General features: G+C 41.5%; 2 protein-coding genes across 5 annotated transcripts in view; one reads left to right on the top strand and one right to left on the bottom strand.

Annotated features, from left to right (window-relative positions):
- mapkapk5 (MAPK activated protein kinase 5) overlaps window positions 1-4,148 on the top strand; it is a 51,635-nt gene extending 47,487 nt beyond the window's left edge. For 2 of the 3 annotated variants that reach the window (XM_072248027.1, XM_072248029.1), the window contains 3 exons: window positions 2,406-2,521; window positions 2,608-2,712; window positions 3,961-4,148. In XM_072248027.1, coding sequence (XP_072104128.1) covers window positions 2,406-2,521; window positions 2,608-2,712; window positions 3,961-4,052 — 313 coding nt within the window. In that variant the 3' untranslated portion in view covers window positions 4,053-4,148. The other variant, XM_072248028.1, reaches the window with a different exon arrangement.
- Window positions 4,149-7,478: 3,330 nt separating this feature from the next.
- tmem116 (transmembrane protein 116) overlaps window positions 7,479-19,614 on the bottom strand; it is a 35,638-nt gene continuing 23,502 nt past the window's right edge. For both annotated transcript variants that reach the window (XM_072248030.1, XM_072248031.1), the window contains 5 exons: window positions 18,641-18,718; window positions 16,689-16,827; window positions 11,268-11,409; window positions 9,721-9,797; window positions 7,479-7,949 (listed from right to left, as the gene is read on the bottom strand). In XM_072248030.1, the coding sequence (XP_072104131.1) occupies window positions 7,779-7,949; window positions 9,721-9,797; window positions 11,268-11,409; window positions 16,689-16,827; window positions 18,641-18,718 (607 nt within the window). In that variant the 3' untranslated portion in view covers window positions 7,479-7,778. The remainder of the gene's footprint in view (window positions 7,950-9,720; window positions 9,798-11,267; window positions 11,410-16,688; window positions 16,828-18,640; window positions 18,719-19,614) is intronic.

The following is a 19,614-nucleotide window of genomic DNA, read 5'->3' as shown; positions in this document are numbered from 1 at the left end:
ATAATTGTAATTAAAAGCTAAATAATTTGATTTTATGATCTTTTGGCACAGTTCCTGATGCTTTTGATGTTCTGCAAAGTATCTATTAATTTTACCTAAGCCCTGATTTGATTCACTTGCTGCTAGACTGTCTGGGGCCTTTAGTGCTGACTGATATTGGATAACATTAGTCTACAAGTGAGTTGAGATCAGCTTTCTAAATTAAAGTACCTATTAAGACTAAGTTATAAATGTATCAAGGGATTTTTTTTAAAAACATATTGCAGAACTGAAGTGACAGGTTTTTAACATAATTCAGTTTATTTGAATTATGTGATAACATGGAGAAACAAAAGGCACTGCTTGTGTCATAAAGACCATGAAACCCGGCAAAAGAATTTAGCAGAGGAGCATTTCTTATGCAAAGCAGCATTCTGTATTATGCTTTCTAGCTGATGAATTTACACAAGTTGTAGCAGAGATATGTGACTGAATCCAAGATAGCGGTGTAAAAATCTTGTGTAGCTGTAGCCAACTAAGTTTAACAAGCAGTTAATGTTTATCACAAAAGTTGAAAGAGGAGACTTGTTATTTTACCCAGTGGGTTTTTTAATAGAACAGTATTGTTTACTACATCATTACAATCGCTTCCTCTTTTGATAAAAACTGTTAACTGCCATTTGAGTCTGGAAATTATTTCAGTACATTGGTGGTCATAAGCCCAAAGACTTTAGGAATATCCTAATTTTTTTTAACCATTTTGAAAAATAATATTGTTGTCAAGCCTTGAACACATCTTGGAAGGAGGTTACATGGGCGTTTGTTGTTCCTGGTACCAATTCCAAGAGTCCATTCTGCTTGTGTGAGCTACGATTGTGCTGGCAGCAGGCAGTTTGACCATGGGAGCAGGAGGAAGAATCACAGCCATGCCCATTCCTTTTTTACATCTGACAGCTACATGAAGCACTGTTGGAAAGACGTGGATGAGTTATTTTTTCCCCCCACCCTCTCTCCCTGAGAATTCCCTTCTCCCACCCCCACCTTCGCCCCCAATCCTGGGACTGAAGCCATTAGTTCCTGCCTCGGGCAAGGAGCTAGAGCTAATCTACACAGACATGAGAGCTTGCAGGTCTGTATGGCTCAGTACTTCAGTGTGTTGCATTCGCCCAGAGAGTCATCGGCGACCTCTCAAAGTTTTGGTTGTTTGAAATGGACATCATTCCAAAAGGACACTTTCTGAAGCTTGTTTCAATCCATGTGGTCAGACGTTTTCACCAATACTGCAACAGTTGAATCCTCCTTAAAGGGAAACTGTGTTCATTTGAATTGCACGACAGTCCTAAGCGTTATAAAGATTGGTGCATGTGGTTTCTTGCTCCTCCTCTCTTTGATTATTTTCATGGTTTTTAAAATTTTGCTTATGGTTTCTTGTTATGGCATTTTCAGCGGTGATCCGAACGGAAGAGTAAAATTCACTCTAGGCTTGTTGAATTCCTAGATAGTGCCGTCATTTCAGTTATTGACATGGAACTTCATGATGTCACAGCACAGGAGAGGCTGCACAAAACGACAATCCTGGTTCTCCGTCTGACTAACGGTTTTAAAGCATAAAATAAGATCCAGGCAAGGCAGAGATGCTAGTAAGTGTACAGAAAAACCAAATGCTATCATTGGAAGTGTAGAGCCAGACATGATCAAAGTGCCGGTGTTCTGGCTTTGGCAAAGCTTGTGTGATGAGTGAGCACTGGAGATGTTGAACTCAATAAGGAAGTCTTTGTTGGACTGCCACTGACTTGAATAACATATGGGGTTATTATCGCCAAATCAAATACATTGATCAGTGCATGGGGTTTAATGAAGATTCAGCTGTTGTTACACCTGTGAAGAGGAATATTTGAACTACAGATTTTCAAATGAAATCTTACGATGAGGAGGGATGTCCTTTTTATCACATTTAGGATTATACATTGATTCAAGTGAAGACTGTTCCCCTTTAAGAAGATTTTTAAAAATATTATTTCCCTAAATGTTCCCCATTATTGTTTTTCTCATATGGCTGTTTGCCTCCAGATAGCCTCCTTCAGCCAGCAGGTGAGGCAGGCAATCCAGACGTCGGACTTCTCCAATGGTCATCAGCAGTGCCACAGCGCGACCGCCTGATAGATGGCACACTTGTAGTGGGGGCGAGATGGGTAATGTCAGTTTTCCCGTCGCTCTTCTCGTGTTTTCTTTTTAATTGCTCTTCATTTTTATTAATTCTTTCTACCTTTCCTTCCTTTTTATTTTTTTTTGTTTGTTTTATCTTAAGAAAAATAAGCCTGCTTAATGTCTTAGCCCACTAAATGTGTCTCGGATTTGGCTGGCTAATTGCGCCTGTTTTTACAGGGACCTTTCCCCTCCCATAATAGAATGTCATTTTGTTACAGCACGAGGCCCAGGGACAGTGTCTATATTCATGATTCGGAGAAAGAGGCAGAGGATGCCAACGTCGCTGTGGAGAAACTGCGGGATGTCATCGCCCAGTGCATTTTGCCACAGGCTGGTAAGGCAGCTAATGTTGAATAAGGATTAAATTAAAAGAAGACTATATCAGTTGCACAGGTTTTATGCTGAAATTCTGTTTTGTAGGAGAGAATGAAGATGAAAAGCTAAATGAGGTAATGCAAGAGGCTTGGAAATACAACAAAGACTGTAAAGTTCTGCGTGATACACTGCAGAATCTCAACTGGAATGGTGAGAGAATAGCTTCCTGGTGTATTTTTTTCATGGTGTTTAGAATGGGCTTAGTGATGGTGACAGCTCCGACTTTTCATTGTCTGCATTATCAGCTGCCATCCTCTGGACAGGGTGAGAATTATCCAACACATTCTCTGGACGGGCTTTCGCTGCGTGATCAAAGTCGGCTTCATCAGCCACCATCCATCTCAGTGTGGGCCACGTGACTGGCTCCCTTGCCAGGTCTACTTGACCAATTACCTAAGCTAATTCCTACCCAACCTGAGAAGATTGAAAGGCGCTCTATGAGGCATTCCTCATTGATTCCTGTTCATTTTAGTTACTATGAATAAAGGAATAATCATGTCCATAACATCAACTCCACTGCCCTGTTGCCTTGGTAATGTTATTTGGATTTAATAGTTCAAATTCTGATATCAATTCTGACCATGAGTAGTCGAGTACTAGCTTTGTATGATTGTTGCTGCTTCTTCTGATTGTTGCCTGTCACCTCTACTGGGGCAGAGGCCGCTGACAGCAGTTCGCCAGAGTCCTCCAGACCTGGGCCAAAGGCTGATCCACACTGTGGCTTCTGCTGTCACCACGACCTCATACGTCCTCTAGGTGAAGAACCTTCCTCTCTAAAGAAACTCTTTCTGTGGCTCTGGGTCCTTATGGGATGAGGTTGCTAGTCCCATGCCCAGCCCACCATCTTTCACAACCGGGCTTGGAACCATTCATGGCGGAGTTACTAGCTTTGATTTAGTACCTTTAAAACAGGGGTTTTATGCCATGGACCCCTACCATTAACTGAGGGGTCTGTGTACTCCAGGTTGGGAACCCTTTGTGAAGAGTGAAGTAGTTGTGCTGGTGAAGATCACCAGTCAGTATTTCACCCACACTTCTGCTCTATCCCCAGCTAGTGTTTTACCCTTTTTTAAATTGAAGCAGCTTTGCTTTTGTCTGCAAAGATTAAGCTTCATGCTCAAATTTTCCCTTTTTAAAATTGAACTAAAAGCAAAAAATGCTACAGGAAAATTCAAATATAACTGAGGCTAAATAAAGAGTCAAATTTGTTTTGTTCGACATTAAATACATCTTGTATTGGCACATTAGTCATTTGTGGTCCCTGAGGAAATGGTGCAATAATGGTACACTTTAAAAATTACAAAATCTCTCGTGTAATTCTTCAAAATATTCTCTTGTTAATCCAACAAATTGTCCTTAATGGACTCTGTAGGGTGACAGTGCATTTATCTTTTTCAGGCCGGGGTTTCAATGATAAAGTCGATCGTCTGAAACTTGCAGAAATTGTCAAACAGGTCATTGAAGAACAAACAAACTCACAGGATTCCTAACATTAGTGTATGCTGTTTTTACACTGTACCAGGAGTATTCTTTGATAAATGTAAAAAGAATTTTTATTTAAATAAAAAATAAAAAAATGCAAAAACCAGAAATGTTTCCAAAACTTTAAAAATTTTAGGCACTCTCTTCAGTACTTGAAGTTGTGCTTTTTGTGGTAGTACTCGTTACACCCAGGGGTTCTCGACCTGAGGTCATGGACACCTTGCTTAATGATACTGGTTCATGGCACACACAAGTTTGGGAACCCTTGCAAACACCTAAAAGGATTAGATGCTGATCCATCCACATGAAGACACAATTAGTGCGGGTGACCAAGTTCAAGATAGCAGATATTAATGGAGCTAAAATTAAGTTTAAATTTGCAGTTCCAGAACTTGGGGCTTTTTTCATCTCCAAAGCATATTGTAAATGGGAAGGAGATTTGAAATTCCAGTGTCTGAGGCCAGAGTTGGAGACTGCAAAGGGCCAAAGAAAATTTGAGATCTTCCATCAGAAGGCTTGAAAAGGGAGTGAGTGGAGCAGATTTGATTATGCGGCCGCAGCCATGGACAAGAACTGAAGCTCATCCTGATGGAGGCTCTTTTTCCTCAGCAGCAGAGATGTTCTGAACTAGATGTCAGGGGAAGCTGAAATACACAGCTTGAGTGTGTGGCTCAGAAGGCAGTCTCACAATATTTAAGTATCCAGACAAAATAGATGAATTGCCAAGGCTTAAAGAGTTATGGAATAAACATTTGAGTATTTGCTGATCAGTTTGGATGCAGTGAGTCAAAGGGTCTGTTTCTTTGTCGTCTGTGACTCCTCCTGAAATCAAAATGCAACAGATTCCACAGCTTCTGCTTGTTTTGCAGTTACTAATGAGGCTCTCCAAGGGAAAGTTTGTTGAAGGCTGGAAAATGCCACTTTCCACTTTTCCATTATTATTGGATGACATTTCTGTACCTAGTTATTCAGGCAGCCTGGCATTTTGGGAATAACTTGGGTGTTTACAGGGATGTGATTAATGGGGGCTGGGTGTCATCAGCGTACACCTGCATCTGTTTTGATGCAGAAGTATAAAATAAAATAAAATTGTAAGGGGCCAAGAGCCCTTTTGAGGTACAAAATGCCCAAAATAAATGTACAGAGAAGGCATTATAGGTACTTCCTCAGTTGTGACAAGATGCATGTGTGTTGACAGTATGTATTGCAACTCAGCTGGTTAATGATAGAGCATTATTGAAGAAAATGACACCGAACTATCAGTCTTAAGATACCGAGACAGGAATCAATTGCACACATTTGTGATGTTGAATAGAATGTATTCTATATTTGCAATCATGCTGGGGGAAAAATGAGTGCGATAAAGTAAAACAATTTGCCTCTTTCTTGTCAGAACTGTAACTACCAAATTTGAACTATATTGCACAATGGGCCTCTTAATGCAGAAGGGTGGTGTAGAATGGGAGGAAGAGAAGTACCCAAGTAGTGAGTAGATTCAACATATTATCAGAAGAATTAGAGCAGGGGTTCCCAACCTGGGGTCCATGGAACCCTCGGTTAAGGTCAGGGGTCCAAAGCATTAAAAGGTTGGGAATGCCTGGATTAGAGGAAATAGTTACAATAAGATAAAGGATTTAATTATTTGATTGATTATCCATTTTACTGTGCAAGGAAAGTAATCATAAGTATTTTCTGTTGGTTTCTTATGTTGCTTGTGGAGAACTTGAGAAATCAGATCTGATTTCAGCATAAGCAGGAGGAGTATGTACAAGTACTTCGTGCTGGCCCACACTGAGAGCTGCTCTGGTAGAGTGCATCTAGTCTGAACACTAATGCACGCACAATCTCTTTTTTAAAAAGAAATAATAATCTGTTTAGACTGTGCTCTATTGTACCAGGGACCTGGCACACATTTCTCCTTGACCCCATACCCCCATCTGCTGTCACTCTGGGGATAGTGCAAACCCCTCTTCTGCTGCTGTGTTGCATACCTGCTGCCATTCCATCCTTGTTACAGCATTGGGAACCTGGCATGAGATTACCTTCCCTCCTGCTATGTTGGAAACTGCCACAGGCGCCAGCCCCTGTGGCAGTGTGGTGCCCAGGGCTGCAGCCTGGGAGCTGCTGTGTGTTGACACACCCCCCCGGCTCTTTCAGCTGTCATGAAAGCCGCTGTCCCTTTGGCTTCACAGCTCTCCCCAGTCAGGCGATTGCTCTATGATAACAGGCTCAATGGTGCATACTGGAGGTGAGAGTGCTGGGAAGTCCCACAAATATGTGGATACCTGTGCTCATCCTGTCAGACCGGTTGGAGCCTCGAGCCCAGAGTCTCCCAACCCTTCTTTTATGCTTTGGACCCCTTCCATTAACGGAGGAATCCATGGACACCAGGTTGGGAACCCCTGGCGTAGCTGTCCTCCACCAGCTTTTACAGGCAGCCTCTTCACAGCAAGTCATTAACAATTTTATTGGTGTAGGTACACCAGTGGAGGGTAGGGATCGATGCCTGTATCACAGCAGTGCACTGGGGAAAGAGTTGGGGGTTCCTTCTTGGTCACAGGAGAGCAGGGAAAAACATCACTGTGGCAAAAGCAGGCCTGCAATAATATACCTTTTCCTACTGTGTGCTATAGTGACCCATTATAGCCCTGATTCCTTTAGTGCTGATGTTGCACCTGAAAAGCAAGCGAGGTCCCAATGTAATTAGCAATGGTGATGGAGAATGAGGGTTTTGCAAAATCAGAATAAATCTGTACACATTATCTTTTAAAACAGTGTTTCCTAACCTGGGGTCTATGAAGCCCAGGTTGGGAACCCCTGTTTTAAAAACATTTGAGGTCCTCATGCTGCACCTCGCTGATCCAGTGGGTTTCTACCTTCTACGCTGCTCGCTTCAACACTTCTAATCTTGCCTCTCACCTTTGCTTTCTTATCCGCTTCAAAATCTCTCCAAATGTTTTAACTTTCCCAAACCTAATCTCAATATCTTCAGTGCAATCATCATGCTTCAGACACAAGATGGTGCCGCATCTAAACTCCTAACAGCTCAAACCACACAATCTGAATATTGAAATCCAGAGTTTTAACCATGTTTAACAACTTGGGCAAATTGTGATTTCAGAAAGGTATAGTAATCTATGGGGTGACTGAGTAAGATCAGGTTTCCTTACTAATCCATCTGTTGATATGTAACTCATACAGCCGTGTGAGTCTGCAGTTGCACAATACAAACCACATCAGCCTTTGGAATGAAGTGAGGGCAGTTGGTATTTACTAAGATATCTAGCACATTTCACTCTTTCCTCCTGTAAATCCCCTTGTTATCAATGATTGAACACAACACTGACTGGTGTCAACGAACTCACTGGAGAAAACGTTTCCCCTTGCAAAAGATAAGATCTTGACAGTTAAATTTAAAAAAAATTTACCCTTAACATTTTTAAGGTGCTTTGTTTTGTATTTCAGAGGTTTAAAAATAAATATACTTAAGAGAAGAATCAATATTTCTCCCCCTCCTTTGTATCCCCTCCATGCTGTCAAACATGAAATAGAGTTTTTACCATCACCGAGGTGGATGGAGGGGTTGTGGGAGTTGTGAATTCTGTATGCTTCATTGGTTGGTAAGGCACTTTTGGATGTCTTGAAAGAAATGTGAAAAGAGCTATTTTAAAAAATGGAATGTCCATTAGTGCATTCTTGAGACCTTCAGACCATTGAGGTTTTCAGCTGATTCTTTAGAACTCTTCAGTACTCTTGGTACTGCAGTATAATCGTTTCTGGAAACGCAGGAGTGGGGTTTGTGTGTGAGCATCACAGTAGGCACTCTGCTTCCTGTATAGGAACAGTCTCTGTGTCCAACCATACAAAATACAGTTCAGCAGTCCCTGCGATGGAGCTGTGAGTGCCTGGAACAAAAGTAAAAATAGCTCGGTTTCTAAACTTGGACTTGTAATGCTGCATTTTTCCTTCTGCTCAGTTGACAATTGTACCTTCACGTCCTGCCAGCCCACAACCAAAATTTTTGTTGCCGAATGCTTTCTTGAGCTGTTATACTGTACTTTGGCCTCTAGAGGGCGAGCATTAACCACTATGCTGAGATTTCACAATTGGCGAATAAATGCCTCACCACTACAGTCTCACTTCTGAACCACAAGACATGCTTTTTTTTCGAGTGAACGTTCAACAAATTTTGTTAAAAGGTACTGACTGTATGTATCTACAAGCTTCAACTTCCACATCTAACAATTATGCTCATCAGATGTAATTATTATTTATTCTGCTTGAAACATGATTAAATTCATGCTATGTTGGCCCAGCAAGCAAGCTCTTGCCCTCATCTATTCATACATGGAACAGTGCCTCAGGGGGGCTACACAATATTTGAATCTAGCTTGTCAATAATTGCAAGCTAGTTGTGATCTAATCTAGCATATCTGTGAAAAATAGCCTCTTCCAAATTTCTAGAACCAAGTTCAAACATAACATGTGACTTAAGTGGAATTGGGCTGTCTGCAATTTTAAAGGGCAGTTCGATGGTAGGATTGTGGACACCCTGGATGTGTGTAGAGACGGCTCAGTGCTAGACTCTTGCTTCCTGACTCTGAATCAGAAAGAAAAAGTCAATTCCTATATTAATTATATCATTGAATCTGATACTTTATTGTAAGAGAGGCCTTTCTTTCAGAAGCTGCGAAGCATCATGAGGCTATTTGATGAAAAATACAGCAGGAAAGTTTTGAGTATACTGTATTGTCCAGTATTTGTCTCAATCAACATCAACTTTTAAAAGATAACTTGTCAGATAATGCTAATATTTCATACAAACATCTAAATGACTTGGGAATTTTGGGAACAAGTTGAGCATTTAATGGGTCAACTACTATTGCAGTAATACTATAAAGTATGAAAAGGTGCAGTATTGAAAAAGGAAAGTATTCTTACAAATTCTCACCCTGCTGTCAATGCTGTGGGCGGTGTCAGCAAAATCATTGTAAGTCATGGGGATATCTGGGAACCTATTGTATTTTTAATTAGTGATGTATCCACATATCTTGCTATGCTACTGAACTTATCTTAGATTCTTTTAGGATACATCTCTCTCTACACTTTGTCTGTCAAAGTTTGAAACAAATTAAAGTCGCCTAGAGAAATGGGACTGATCACCTGTTGGATCTTGGTGCACTTTGGCTTATTAACATGTTTTAACATAAATGCAAAAACATTAACCCCGTCATCGTGAAAATGATAAATGCTGGAGCTGAGTGAATCATGTTTTAAAATCGCTATGCTGTGGAACTGCAGGTATGCAGTTTGATCTCTTTACAAATATAAACCATCTTCAATCCTTAAAACAACCTGCCATCTTTGAATGGAGTCTATGTTGGAAACACTGGATATGAATACAATATTGGCTAAGATGCCCTATACAATTGGATAGCTTGCTGGATGCCACTGTCTAGAATTCAACATAGAACAGCCATTTTCATAAATATATTCACTTTCTGAACAATTCTGTGGTTGCTGTTCCCCACAAGGAAGAAGTCAGCCAGACTGTATTAGAATAAATACGTAAATCATTGAAAGTGGTGAGGAGAGCAATCTTGGAAGAGAATGTGATAAAGGTTCTCTATCCCAGTCCTTCCCCAAAAAGAACAGCAAGTCCTTTACAAGCCTTACCTGGAGGAGGTAGAGTACAATGTAAACGTGGCTCATGTTCATTGGTTTCAGCAGCTTGACCACGGCAAGAATACTCGCTGAAGGGACAAAATCAGAAACTTCTCAGCAACAAGCTTTAGAAGGGCAAATAAAAATTCTGCGGAACATTCTGAAAGGAACATTAACTTTGTGGTATTCAATGAACAATGGATATTTCAATCAGGAGCCTGCAGCAGAAAATTACAGGACATGAAACCTGAGACCTTGCACAATAATATGCACAAAGGCCTGCCCTGAGTGTGAAAGCACATAACTACATTTCACATTTGTACAGTATGTCAATATTAATGAGAGGATGTGGGCATCACAGTGTTGGTGGTGGGGAGAGGAAATGTAAACTTCAAGTGTCAAATCAGCAATCGGAGGATTGGTGTGAACTACTTGTCTATATAGGAAACACCAAGATAGGGAGCTCCTTGATAGAATTAAAATCTGATAAATAACTTCTAAAATTTCTGTCACAATAATTCCTTCCTCCTTTATTGTACATTCTTCCTCCTCCCTTTACCTCCAGACAATCAATTCTTATAAATTACTGCAAAAGAATGTTAAAGTGTGGTTCCCCTTGGTCCCTTGGATTTCCCCACTCCTGAAATTGCAAGGTTTTTAAAACGTAGCTTTGTCTTCACCATATCATTACTTCCTTGTTTACCTTGGCTTCTCGTTTACTCACTGCAGCCTTCGTGGTTCCCTGCTCTGCGGTCCTATGCTCAGGTAGTAACTAACAGAGGGGTGCTTTGTGTATCTGATAACATCAGAATCAAGTTTAACAGCACCGGCATACATTGTGATATTTGTTTTTGTAGCAGCAGTACAATGTAATACATAATACAAAAACAATTACAGTATATGTATGTGTATATATTATATAAAAAAGGTAATGAGGTAGTGTTCATGGGTTCACTGTCCATTCAGAAATGATGGCAGAGGGCCAGAAGCCATTCCTGAATCAGTGAGTGTGTGTGCCTTCAGGCTCCTGTACTGCCTCCTTGACAGTTGCAATGAGAACATGGGTGATGGGGGCCACCTTTTTGAGGCATCACTCCTTAAAGATGTCCTGGATGCTCCAGAGGCTGGTGCCCATGATGAAGCCGACTGAGTTCACTTTCTGCAGCTTATTTCCATCCTGTGCAGTAACCCCACACCAAACGGCGATACAACCAGTCAGAAAGCTCTCCACAGCCCATCTGTAGAAATTTGCAAGTATTTTTGGTGACATACCAAATCTCCTGAAGAAGTAAAGCTGCTGTCAACCAAATCTGTCATCTTTGCGTATATTGTAGTTTTGGTCAATAAAACAGCATAACTATGTCCTGCTGTCAGGTGTAGCTTAATCCATTAGTGTCAGCACTAAATCATATTTGACTCTTACTAATTAATTGACTTGTGGCACCTTAGCAATTAGCAATATGTTAGCATTCCAAGGCCCCACACTTAGTGTGATCCATTGTTAACCCCACAAGATTCAGGAGAGAGAGGAAAGACTACACATTCAGACTCTCACCAACCTGGGACCCAACAGAAGATAAAAGCTGTGGAATACAGGACGATACTCCGTTCAATCACAACGACCTTTGCCCACTGTTCAGCTCCAAGGTACCCTGTCATATGCACCGGTTTATACAAGAACCAGGTTTTAATTAGAAAAATCTGCAAAGAAATAAGAAAGCAAGTCAATCAATTGCAGAGAGACTGAATAAAATTACTATAGCCAACCAACAACTTGCCTCTCAGGTAGCATCAACGGCCCAGGGTGCTCCTAAGAACCTTCCACAGCAGGGATTCTAAACCCTTTCTTTATGCCATGGACCAATACCATTAAGCAAGGGTCCATGGACCCCAGGTTGTTTACCCACAGTCTACAGAAAGTTTGACTCCAAAAAGCTACAAGATTATTATAACTCAGGAAGGTCATTTGAACAATTGAGTTTAATCTAGAACAAAAACTGAATGCCGGAGGAACTCAGGTGGTCAATCTGAGTCAATGTGAAGGCAAAAGTATTTCAGGTCTGGACCTGCCTCAGGACTGAGGTGTCGGGGAAAAGGAGACTGGTTGGAAAATGTTGGAACCAATGGAGAAAGAATGATGGGTAGATGGCACCTAATTCTGCTCCTTAGAATGTCAATTCCATCAGAACTGTTCCAGCAGTACAAGCTTCGTGATTAGTCAGGGCATCAAAGGTTATGGGGAGAAGGCAGGAGAATGGGGTTTAGAGGGAAAATAAATCAGCCATGATGGAATGGGGCAGACTTGATGGACCAAATGGCCTGATTCTGCTCCTACGTCTTGCATTGCCCAGACCTGTCCTGTAAATTATGTCTCGCATGAATACAATATTAAGTTTGTGGGAGAATCACCAAAGTGTTTAATTATTTTTTAAAACCCGGGGGTGGGTTTTCCAAGTGTATATTGTTATACAGAGAGAATGCAGATAGTTTAAAATATGAGAAGTGCATTTATCCTGACTTGTTGAAAAAGGTTAGCAAAAGAAATGTCCGTTACTGGTCAATAAATTCACCAGCCTTGTGAGTGTTAGGATTAGCCGGGATTGTCAAATCTCCAAAGCAAAATCAGTACATACTATCTAGATGCAGTCATAGTTCTGAGGAGTATTTCTGTTCTAAGAGACAACGTAGAGGGCGATAGTTGAGGCAATATTCCCTGTAAGGTGTGCCCGTGCGCGCACACACACCTTTTGCTACTCGCACACAAAGGAATTCAAACTGCGTACAAAAGGTTGTCACCCTCTACCTCGTTGGCATGTTAGGTCTATTTCATGATCGTACACAATCACATTTCCTTTTCCGGTTTCTCATGCAGATGGGGATGACAATGTGGAGTTTGTGATGACTTGTCTGCAGATTTTAGAACTGGTTTATTTATACTGTTTTTATTGAAGAAATTATTGATGCACTGTTTCGAGTTCCAAAGAAGCGCAAATGAACTATGACTAGTTCATTTAAAATGAAATGGCTGAATGAAACAGTAGGAACTGATACACTGAAAGCTCATGAGGTCAGGAACATGCAGCTAAAAGAAATATTTATGTACAATACAGAAACTGGTGTTACCTGTGTGTATTGTCGCAATGCAAAAGTTGCTGGAGAATTTGCAAGTGGGAAGAAGTGGAGTAATATTTGGAAATTTGACTTTTTAAAGCATCATTTAGCAAACAAATTACATATGGATAGTGTGCAAAAGCTCCAGCGAGAAAATCCTTCATTACCCACTAAAGGCCTGTGTCATACGTTTTATGAGAGTGCTGATGAACGAGTGTGAAAGCGATCATACCCAGGGGAGATCAAAATTCCTATTGACAGTGTTTTGCTAGCTGTTAAAATGAATACTTCTATATATAAAATTCAGTGCACAAATATTGTTGTCACTGGGCAAAAAATTGCACAGCACAAGATTTTTGCGCACACTGGTCATAACAAATTAGAAGGAACATTGGTTGAGGGCAGGTCAACCTGAATCAGGTACTTCTCAATGTAGGGCCTAAAACCGTAACACAAGTCCAGGAGTTGAAGTTGATCTAACTGTGGCTGCTGGAGCTTCTCTGAACAGCCATCAATGGGAGAGATGATTGTCACAGAAGTTAAATTTAAGGGGTAATTTCAAAAGACAAGAGGTTGGGGAGGGGGTTCTCAAAACCTGGGGCCAAATGTACAGCCACCAGTGGTGGAATGACCCAGGCAGAGCACCCTGCCTCAATCCCCAGTCTGTAGTGGATTTGATTTCAATTCTATTAGGTGTGGGTTATCATTCAAACCAACAACCTTCAAAAAGTTAAGGATTGGGAACTGAAGGATCCCTATCCAGTGTAAACCGTGGGTGTGACAGGATTAGATTTCAGGGAAAGTTGGGGACTACCAGCCTCAGACATGGTCAGCTGAGTAAGATCTAAAGAGAACCAATGGGAACGTGTTTCATGAAGACTTGACAGGAGAAAATTTCTGGAGGATAATCAGCCAAAGAAAAAAGTCAGAATCTACTGAAAGTATTAACCAATCCACGTTACATTATAATACAACATCGGTTTAGCCCTATCATTGTCTGTAATTAATCAGGACCTACTGGAAGTAGCACCCAGGACATCTTCCAGGGGCAATGCCTCAAAAAGGCGGCATCCATTATTAAGGACCCCCTTCAGCCGGGACATGCCATCTTCTCATTGCTACCATCAAGGAGAAAGTACAGGAGCCTGAAGGCACACACTCAATGATTCAGGAACAGCTTCATCCCCTCTGCCGTCTGATTTCTAAATGGACACTGAACCCATGAACACTACCTCACTACTTCTTTTTATTTTTGCACAAATTATTTAACTATATACTTTAATTCAGGTTTTTTTTCCTTTTCTCTATTATTACTATGTATTTCACTGTACTGCTGCTGCAAAGTCAATGACATGTGCCGGTGATGTTAAACCAGGTTCTCAATATTAACGAATCCATTTTACATTGTGTCGGTGATGTTAAACCAGGTTCTCAATATTAGCGAATTCATTTTACATTATGATACATCATTGGTATAGCCCCATCATTTCTGTATTTAGATAAAAATAGAACCACGTGTTTGGAAAAAATCTGCTCCCAAACACGATTTGCATTCAAACTCACACCGATCTCCATACCCACTATATATAATCACTAGAGATTGTCAAGTGCTTAATTTAGACAAAAGGAAAAAAACCTTTTTAGAGAAATGAAACAAAGAGAAAATTGATTTTATGCAAATTAAGTTGCAGTTCTGAACGCAGCCCTACTGCACAATTTTAACTGTAGTACTGAGAACTCTCACACTTTTGGATCCAAAACCAACACAAAATCTTGACTGTTACTCCAGTGCAGTAACGAGGTGTATCCTACATTTGACTGTTACTCCAGTGTAGTATATAGGTGCATCCTACATTTGCACTTTTGGGTGGTAATATGTTAGTATATGGGCCAGAGGAACTCAGGAATGGCTAATGAATTGTAACAAAAGATTCAGAAGCAATTTAGTTAATTTAACTGATATGGCAAAGTGAACTATCAAGTTTATCATCATTATTATATGCCGTAACATATGAGGTAGGTGATCACGGTCTCATGACCGTGATTTGTTCTTGGCAAATTTTTCTACAAAAGTGGTTTGCCATTGCTTTATTCTGGGCAGTGTCTTTACAAGATGGGTGACCCCAGCCATTATCAATACTCTTCAGAGATTGTCTGCCTGGGGTCAGCGGTCACATAACCAGGACTTGTGATTTGCACCGGCTGCTCATACGACCATCCACTACCTGCTCCCATGGCTTCACATGACCCTGATCAGGGGGCTAAGCAGGTGTCACACCTTATCCAAGGGTGACCTGCAGGTGAGCAGAGGGAAGCAGCACCTTACACCTCCTTTGGTAGAGACGTATCTCCACCCCAACACCTAAAAGAGAATTATAGTGTCTCTAATTATGGCCTGTAAGCAGACACATTTCAAGGTTGTATAATGTGTACATTCTTTGATAATAAATGTACTTTGAATCTTGAATTACCCATGTATCTTTTAAGGATTAGAAAATAACTGGCTTGGATAAAGTGCCCCTTGCTTGATACACTGGAATATTTCTTTTTGGAGAACGGACCATGTCAAACAGGAAGAATGTAGTAGCTATAGACATCATGGATTGTCCCTTATGGGAAACAACCGAAGGAGATAAAAACGATACTTAAATAGTTGATAAAGGAGATAAATAGTTGATCAGAAAGGAGTGAACGTTGGGAATTAAGAATCGCTTTCTGGGTACTTGGAAGAAAACTGTGGTAAATCACAGGGTTTTGGACTGGGATAGTGTTCCTAGTTCATTTCAATGATTTAGGTACAACATTTAGATTGTGTTGTGTTGAAATGTGACACTAAAACACGAAATAAAGTCAAGATTAAAAAGAAGTGAGATGAGAACTAGTTGGTGGAATTCAACTTTAGTAGTCACAAGATGTTGGAATAAAAATCAGTTGTAACAACACTGAATCAATCGCTCATGGATTCTATGATGGTCATTATTCTACTATAAATTTATTGAGTGTGCCCACAAGACAATGAATCTCAGGGCTGGATTTGGTGACATATATGAACTGTGATAATAATGTGCCTATCCAAACCTCTCTTAAAAGCTTCTATCTGCCTTTACCATCATACCAGGCAGCACATTCTAGACATCCACCACTCGAGTAAAAATACTTACCCCTCACATCCCCTTTGAACCTACCCCCTCTCACCTTCCATGCATGCCCTCTGATTTTAGACATTTCAACCCTGGCAAACAGATACACCCTGTTCACTCTATCTATCCTCTCATAATCGTATAAACCTCTATTAGATCTCTTCTCAGCCTCCGACACTCCGGAGAAAACAACCCAAGTTTAAAGACAGAGCCTCAAGTTAATGGAATTCCACATTGGTAGATTATAATAAAATTCCTGCATACAATTGTAAGACTACTGTTGGAATACAGTATTCAATATCAGGACTGCACAATGAGTGGTGATTGAACAAGCTGAAAGACTCCCAAATGTTCATCTCCACCTTCCAAGTTTAACACTGGAGATAAAAATCTGTCAGCGTTAAAGACAAATTGGATTGGTGGAAGATGGGAAAGAGAATAGGAAGGCAAGGGAATGGGTAAACGTAATGTACCTTGGGGTGGGCAGGGAGGGGCAGCAGCTCTAGCCCCTACCCCTGGGCAATAGATTGTGTCTGCATGTTGTAATTCTGTGCAGAACAGGGGAATGATAATGGCATGAATTAACCAAGGCACTCTTAAGCTCATTGCCAGTGGGTGCCTCAAAAGCAGATGGTGGATAATCACACGTCAGGCTCATCTGAAGGAATTTGGCTAAGCTCCCAGGGAAATTGAGAAGGAGAATCTGCAGTCTAAGCAAATCATTCTTACCACAAGTCCAAGTAAGGTAAAGAGGGAAGTGATGAGGAAGGTGACGGTGCTGTACAGGTAGACAGCATAACATGCAGGTTTGTGATCCACAGCGTAGCTCTTTTCAAGTATGAACGGCCCAGTGGGCAGCAGGAAGCATCTGTGAAGAACCAAACAAGAAATATCAGCCTTCCGCCCCTTGCAATCTTCAACAGAACCCGATGCAGATTAAAGTGCAAAGCAAAATAATTCTGGGTAGAAGTGTTCAAGTGGTCATTCAACGTTTCCCAAATCCTCGCTCATCACCTGGTCATGGAGTCAGACAGAAGCACAGCACAGAAACATGCCCTCTGGCCCATCTTGTCCATGCCAAACCATTTAAACAACCTAGTCCCATCAACTTGCAGCCGGACCAGAACCCTCCGTACCCCTCCCATCCGTGTACCTCCAGGTCTAGTCTCACCCAACCACAGCGGAAAAGGCCTGCTTGCACTTACCCTAACCTCCTCATAATTTTGTATACCTCTCTCAAATCTCACCTCAGTCTTCTATGTTCTAAGGAATAAAGTTATAATATATTCAATCCTCCATTATAACTCAGGTCCCCCAGTCCCAGCAACATCCTTGTAAATTTACTCTGTATTCTTTCAACCTTATCTACATTTTTCCTGTAGGTAGGTGACCAAAACTGCACTCAACACTTCAAATTAGGCTTTACCAACATCTTATGCAACTTCAACATAATATTCCAACTCCTATACTCAATCCGTTGAACTACAAGTACAGTAGTTGGGTTGAGTAGCCTGGTGCAGCCTCATTGAAATCCACACAGACAGAACATCAAGACTACAGCAACCCTGGTGCAGGGACTCTCTCTGCCACTTTGTCAGAAGCCGATGATCTCAGGAGAGGTTTCTCAGAGAAGTTCACCGAGCTTTTTTGGATGTCTCATATGATGAAAGCTTACTGACTTGAGGAGTTACTGGTTTTCCCACCATAGATGCTGCTCAGCCAGTGGAGAAATTTCAGTGCTTGTTCTTATTTCGGAACTGCAGCAGTACAGTGGTCATTTGCCCTTCTAAAAAATAATTATGTGCCTGTAGTCAGATTCCCACCCTGACAACACTAATTTTCTGAGTGCGGAGCTAGTTAGCTTCCTGCTAGGGAGTCGAATCCCCATCTGGAAGCAAGCTCCCTTCCCAAGGAACAAATAACTGCCCAGAAATCAGCCGCACACTCAGATAATGGTGACTTGCTGCTGTGCAGAGTGTGCACCGGTCACATCAGTGACAACGTACAGAGCTCTTTCAACGGAATAAACGTCCTGAGCCAAGTTAAGCATTGACCAATGGTCCAATCAAAGTGGCATATCCCAGTGGAGAACTGGGATGGAATTTGAGAGCCCAAGTCAACGGCAACCAGTGGTGGAGCTTTGAAAAAGGAAACTGCTGCAGAGGCCAGTACTGGAAGGATGCAGATCCCTCGATGGGTTTGCAGAGATAGTAGAGACCAGGACAAAGGGATTTGGAAACTAGGATGAACCAATGTAATAGAATGAAATTGTGGAAATACTCATCAAGTCAGGCAACATGTGGGAAGAGAAACAGAATTAGCAGCTCAAGTCAGCAACCTTTCATCAGATCACATGAGCCGGGTAGGTAACTGGGCCCAGTGGGTGAAGACAACATGGAGGAAGATAGGAGTTAGTCAGCTTTGTTTTGGATAAGTTTGCAAAGTGTTCAGACAGGAAGCCAGCTGAGAAAGGACTGGAATGGATGAGTTCAGAGACAAGAGGGGCCGCTGGCGGGCGCCCTGCCAATCAGGGGGTCGCGGGTGCAGGATTGTGAGGTGGAGAGAAATCGATGGTGATGCCACAGACATGTAATAGTCTTGGTAATGACGGAATATGGAAAGGACACTTGAGCTTTTTATAACTGCACCAAGGTATCCATAGTCTGATAAAGATTACTTACGAGCTGCTGTAGTTGGCATAACAACCATATCCATTTCCAATAGAAAATACCGGAACCATCAGCAAGACAGGAATCAAGCTGCAAAAAAACCTGAGACATTAATGGTCTGAAAGGCTTCACCTTAAACTGGCTGTAAGAATGCTGAATGTAATCTTCAGATATTCTGTATCCCGCTCATCAGTAACCAATGATCTCCCTGTATACCAGTACAACTCGCACCACCTCCCCAGTCAACCGAGTGAAGGTGGGAATGACTTTGTATTAAACAAAACATCCGCAATACAGTTTGCACCGAGAGTCTGGAGAAAAATAGATTTCGTTTTATTATAGTAACTTTTTACTTATTGACACGCCGCCCAGCAATCCCCCAGTTTAATCCTAGTCTAATCCACGGGACAATTTACAATGAGCAATTAACCCACCAATCGATACGTCTTGGGACTGTGGGAGGACACCGGAGCACCCAGAGGAAACTCACGGGGAGAACGTACAAACTCCTTACAGACAGCGGTGGGAATTGAGCCTATTGCTGGTGCTGTAAAGCGCTGTGCTAACCACGATGCTACCGTGTTGCCCCCTATTTAAGGAGGCATTAATCAGACTCTCGGTGTTTTAGCCCGTTCAAAAACCAAGCCATCTGCTCTAACCCGAGACACAATGCTGGTTTCGGCTGAGATGATACATTTGCAGCTAAGTGTGATTCTGGACACCGTAAATGAATTTATGTGACATGTTGTTGAGTGAAGGGGAACTTCTCCTGGACCATGTAGATTATCAAGAACAAAACTCCAACTCCCACAAGTGAATGAAATATTCAGGGTAGTTACTACAATACAACTGGCCCCTGCTCAGCCTGCCACTGTTCAGCTCACATAAAGTTTCTCAATGCAGGAGTGTTACCGAGTGAAACGATTTAATACCACCCACTAAAAAAAATTATGATGGATCTTAGCGATTTTTGTTCTACGAAGTGA

The sequence above is a fragment of the Mobula birostris genome, chromosome 31, assembly GCF_030028105.1.
Source record: "Mobula birostris isolate sMobBir1 chromosome 31, sMobBir1.hap1, whole genome shotgun sequence".
NCBI lineage: Eukaryota > Metazoa > Chordata > Chondrichthyes > Myliobatiformes > Myliobatidae > Mobula > Mobula birostris.
This window is presented reverse-complemented; position numbering and strand designations above follow the sequence as displayed.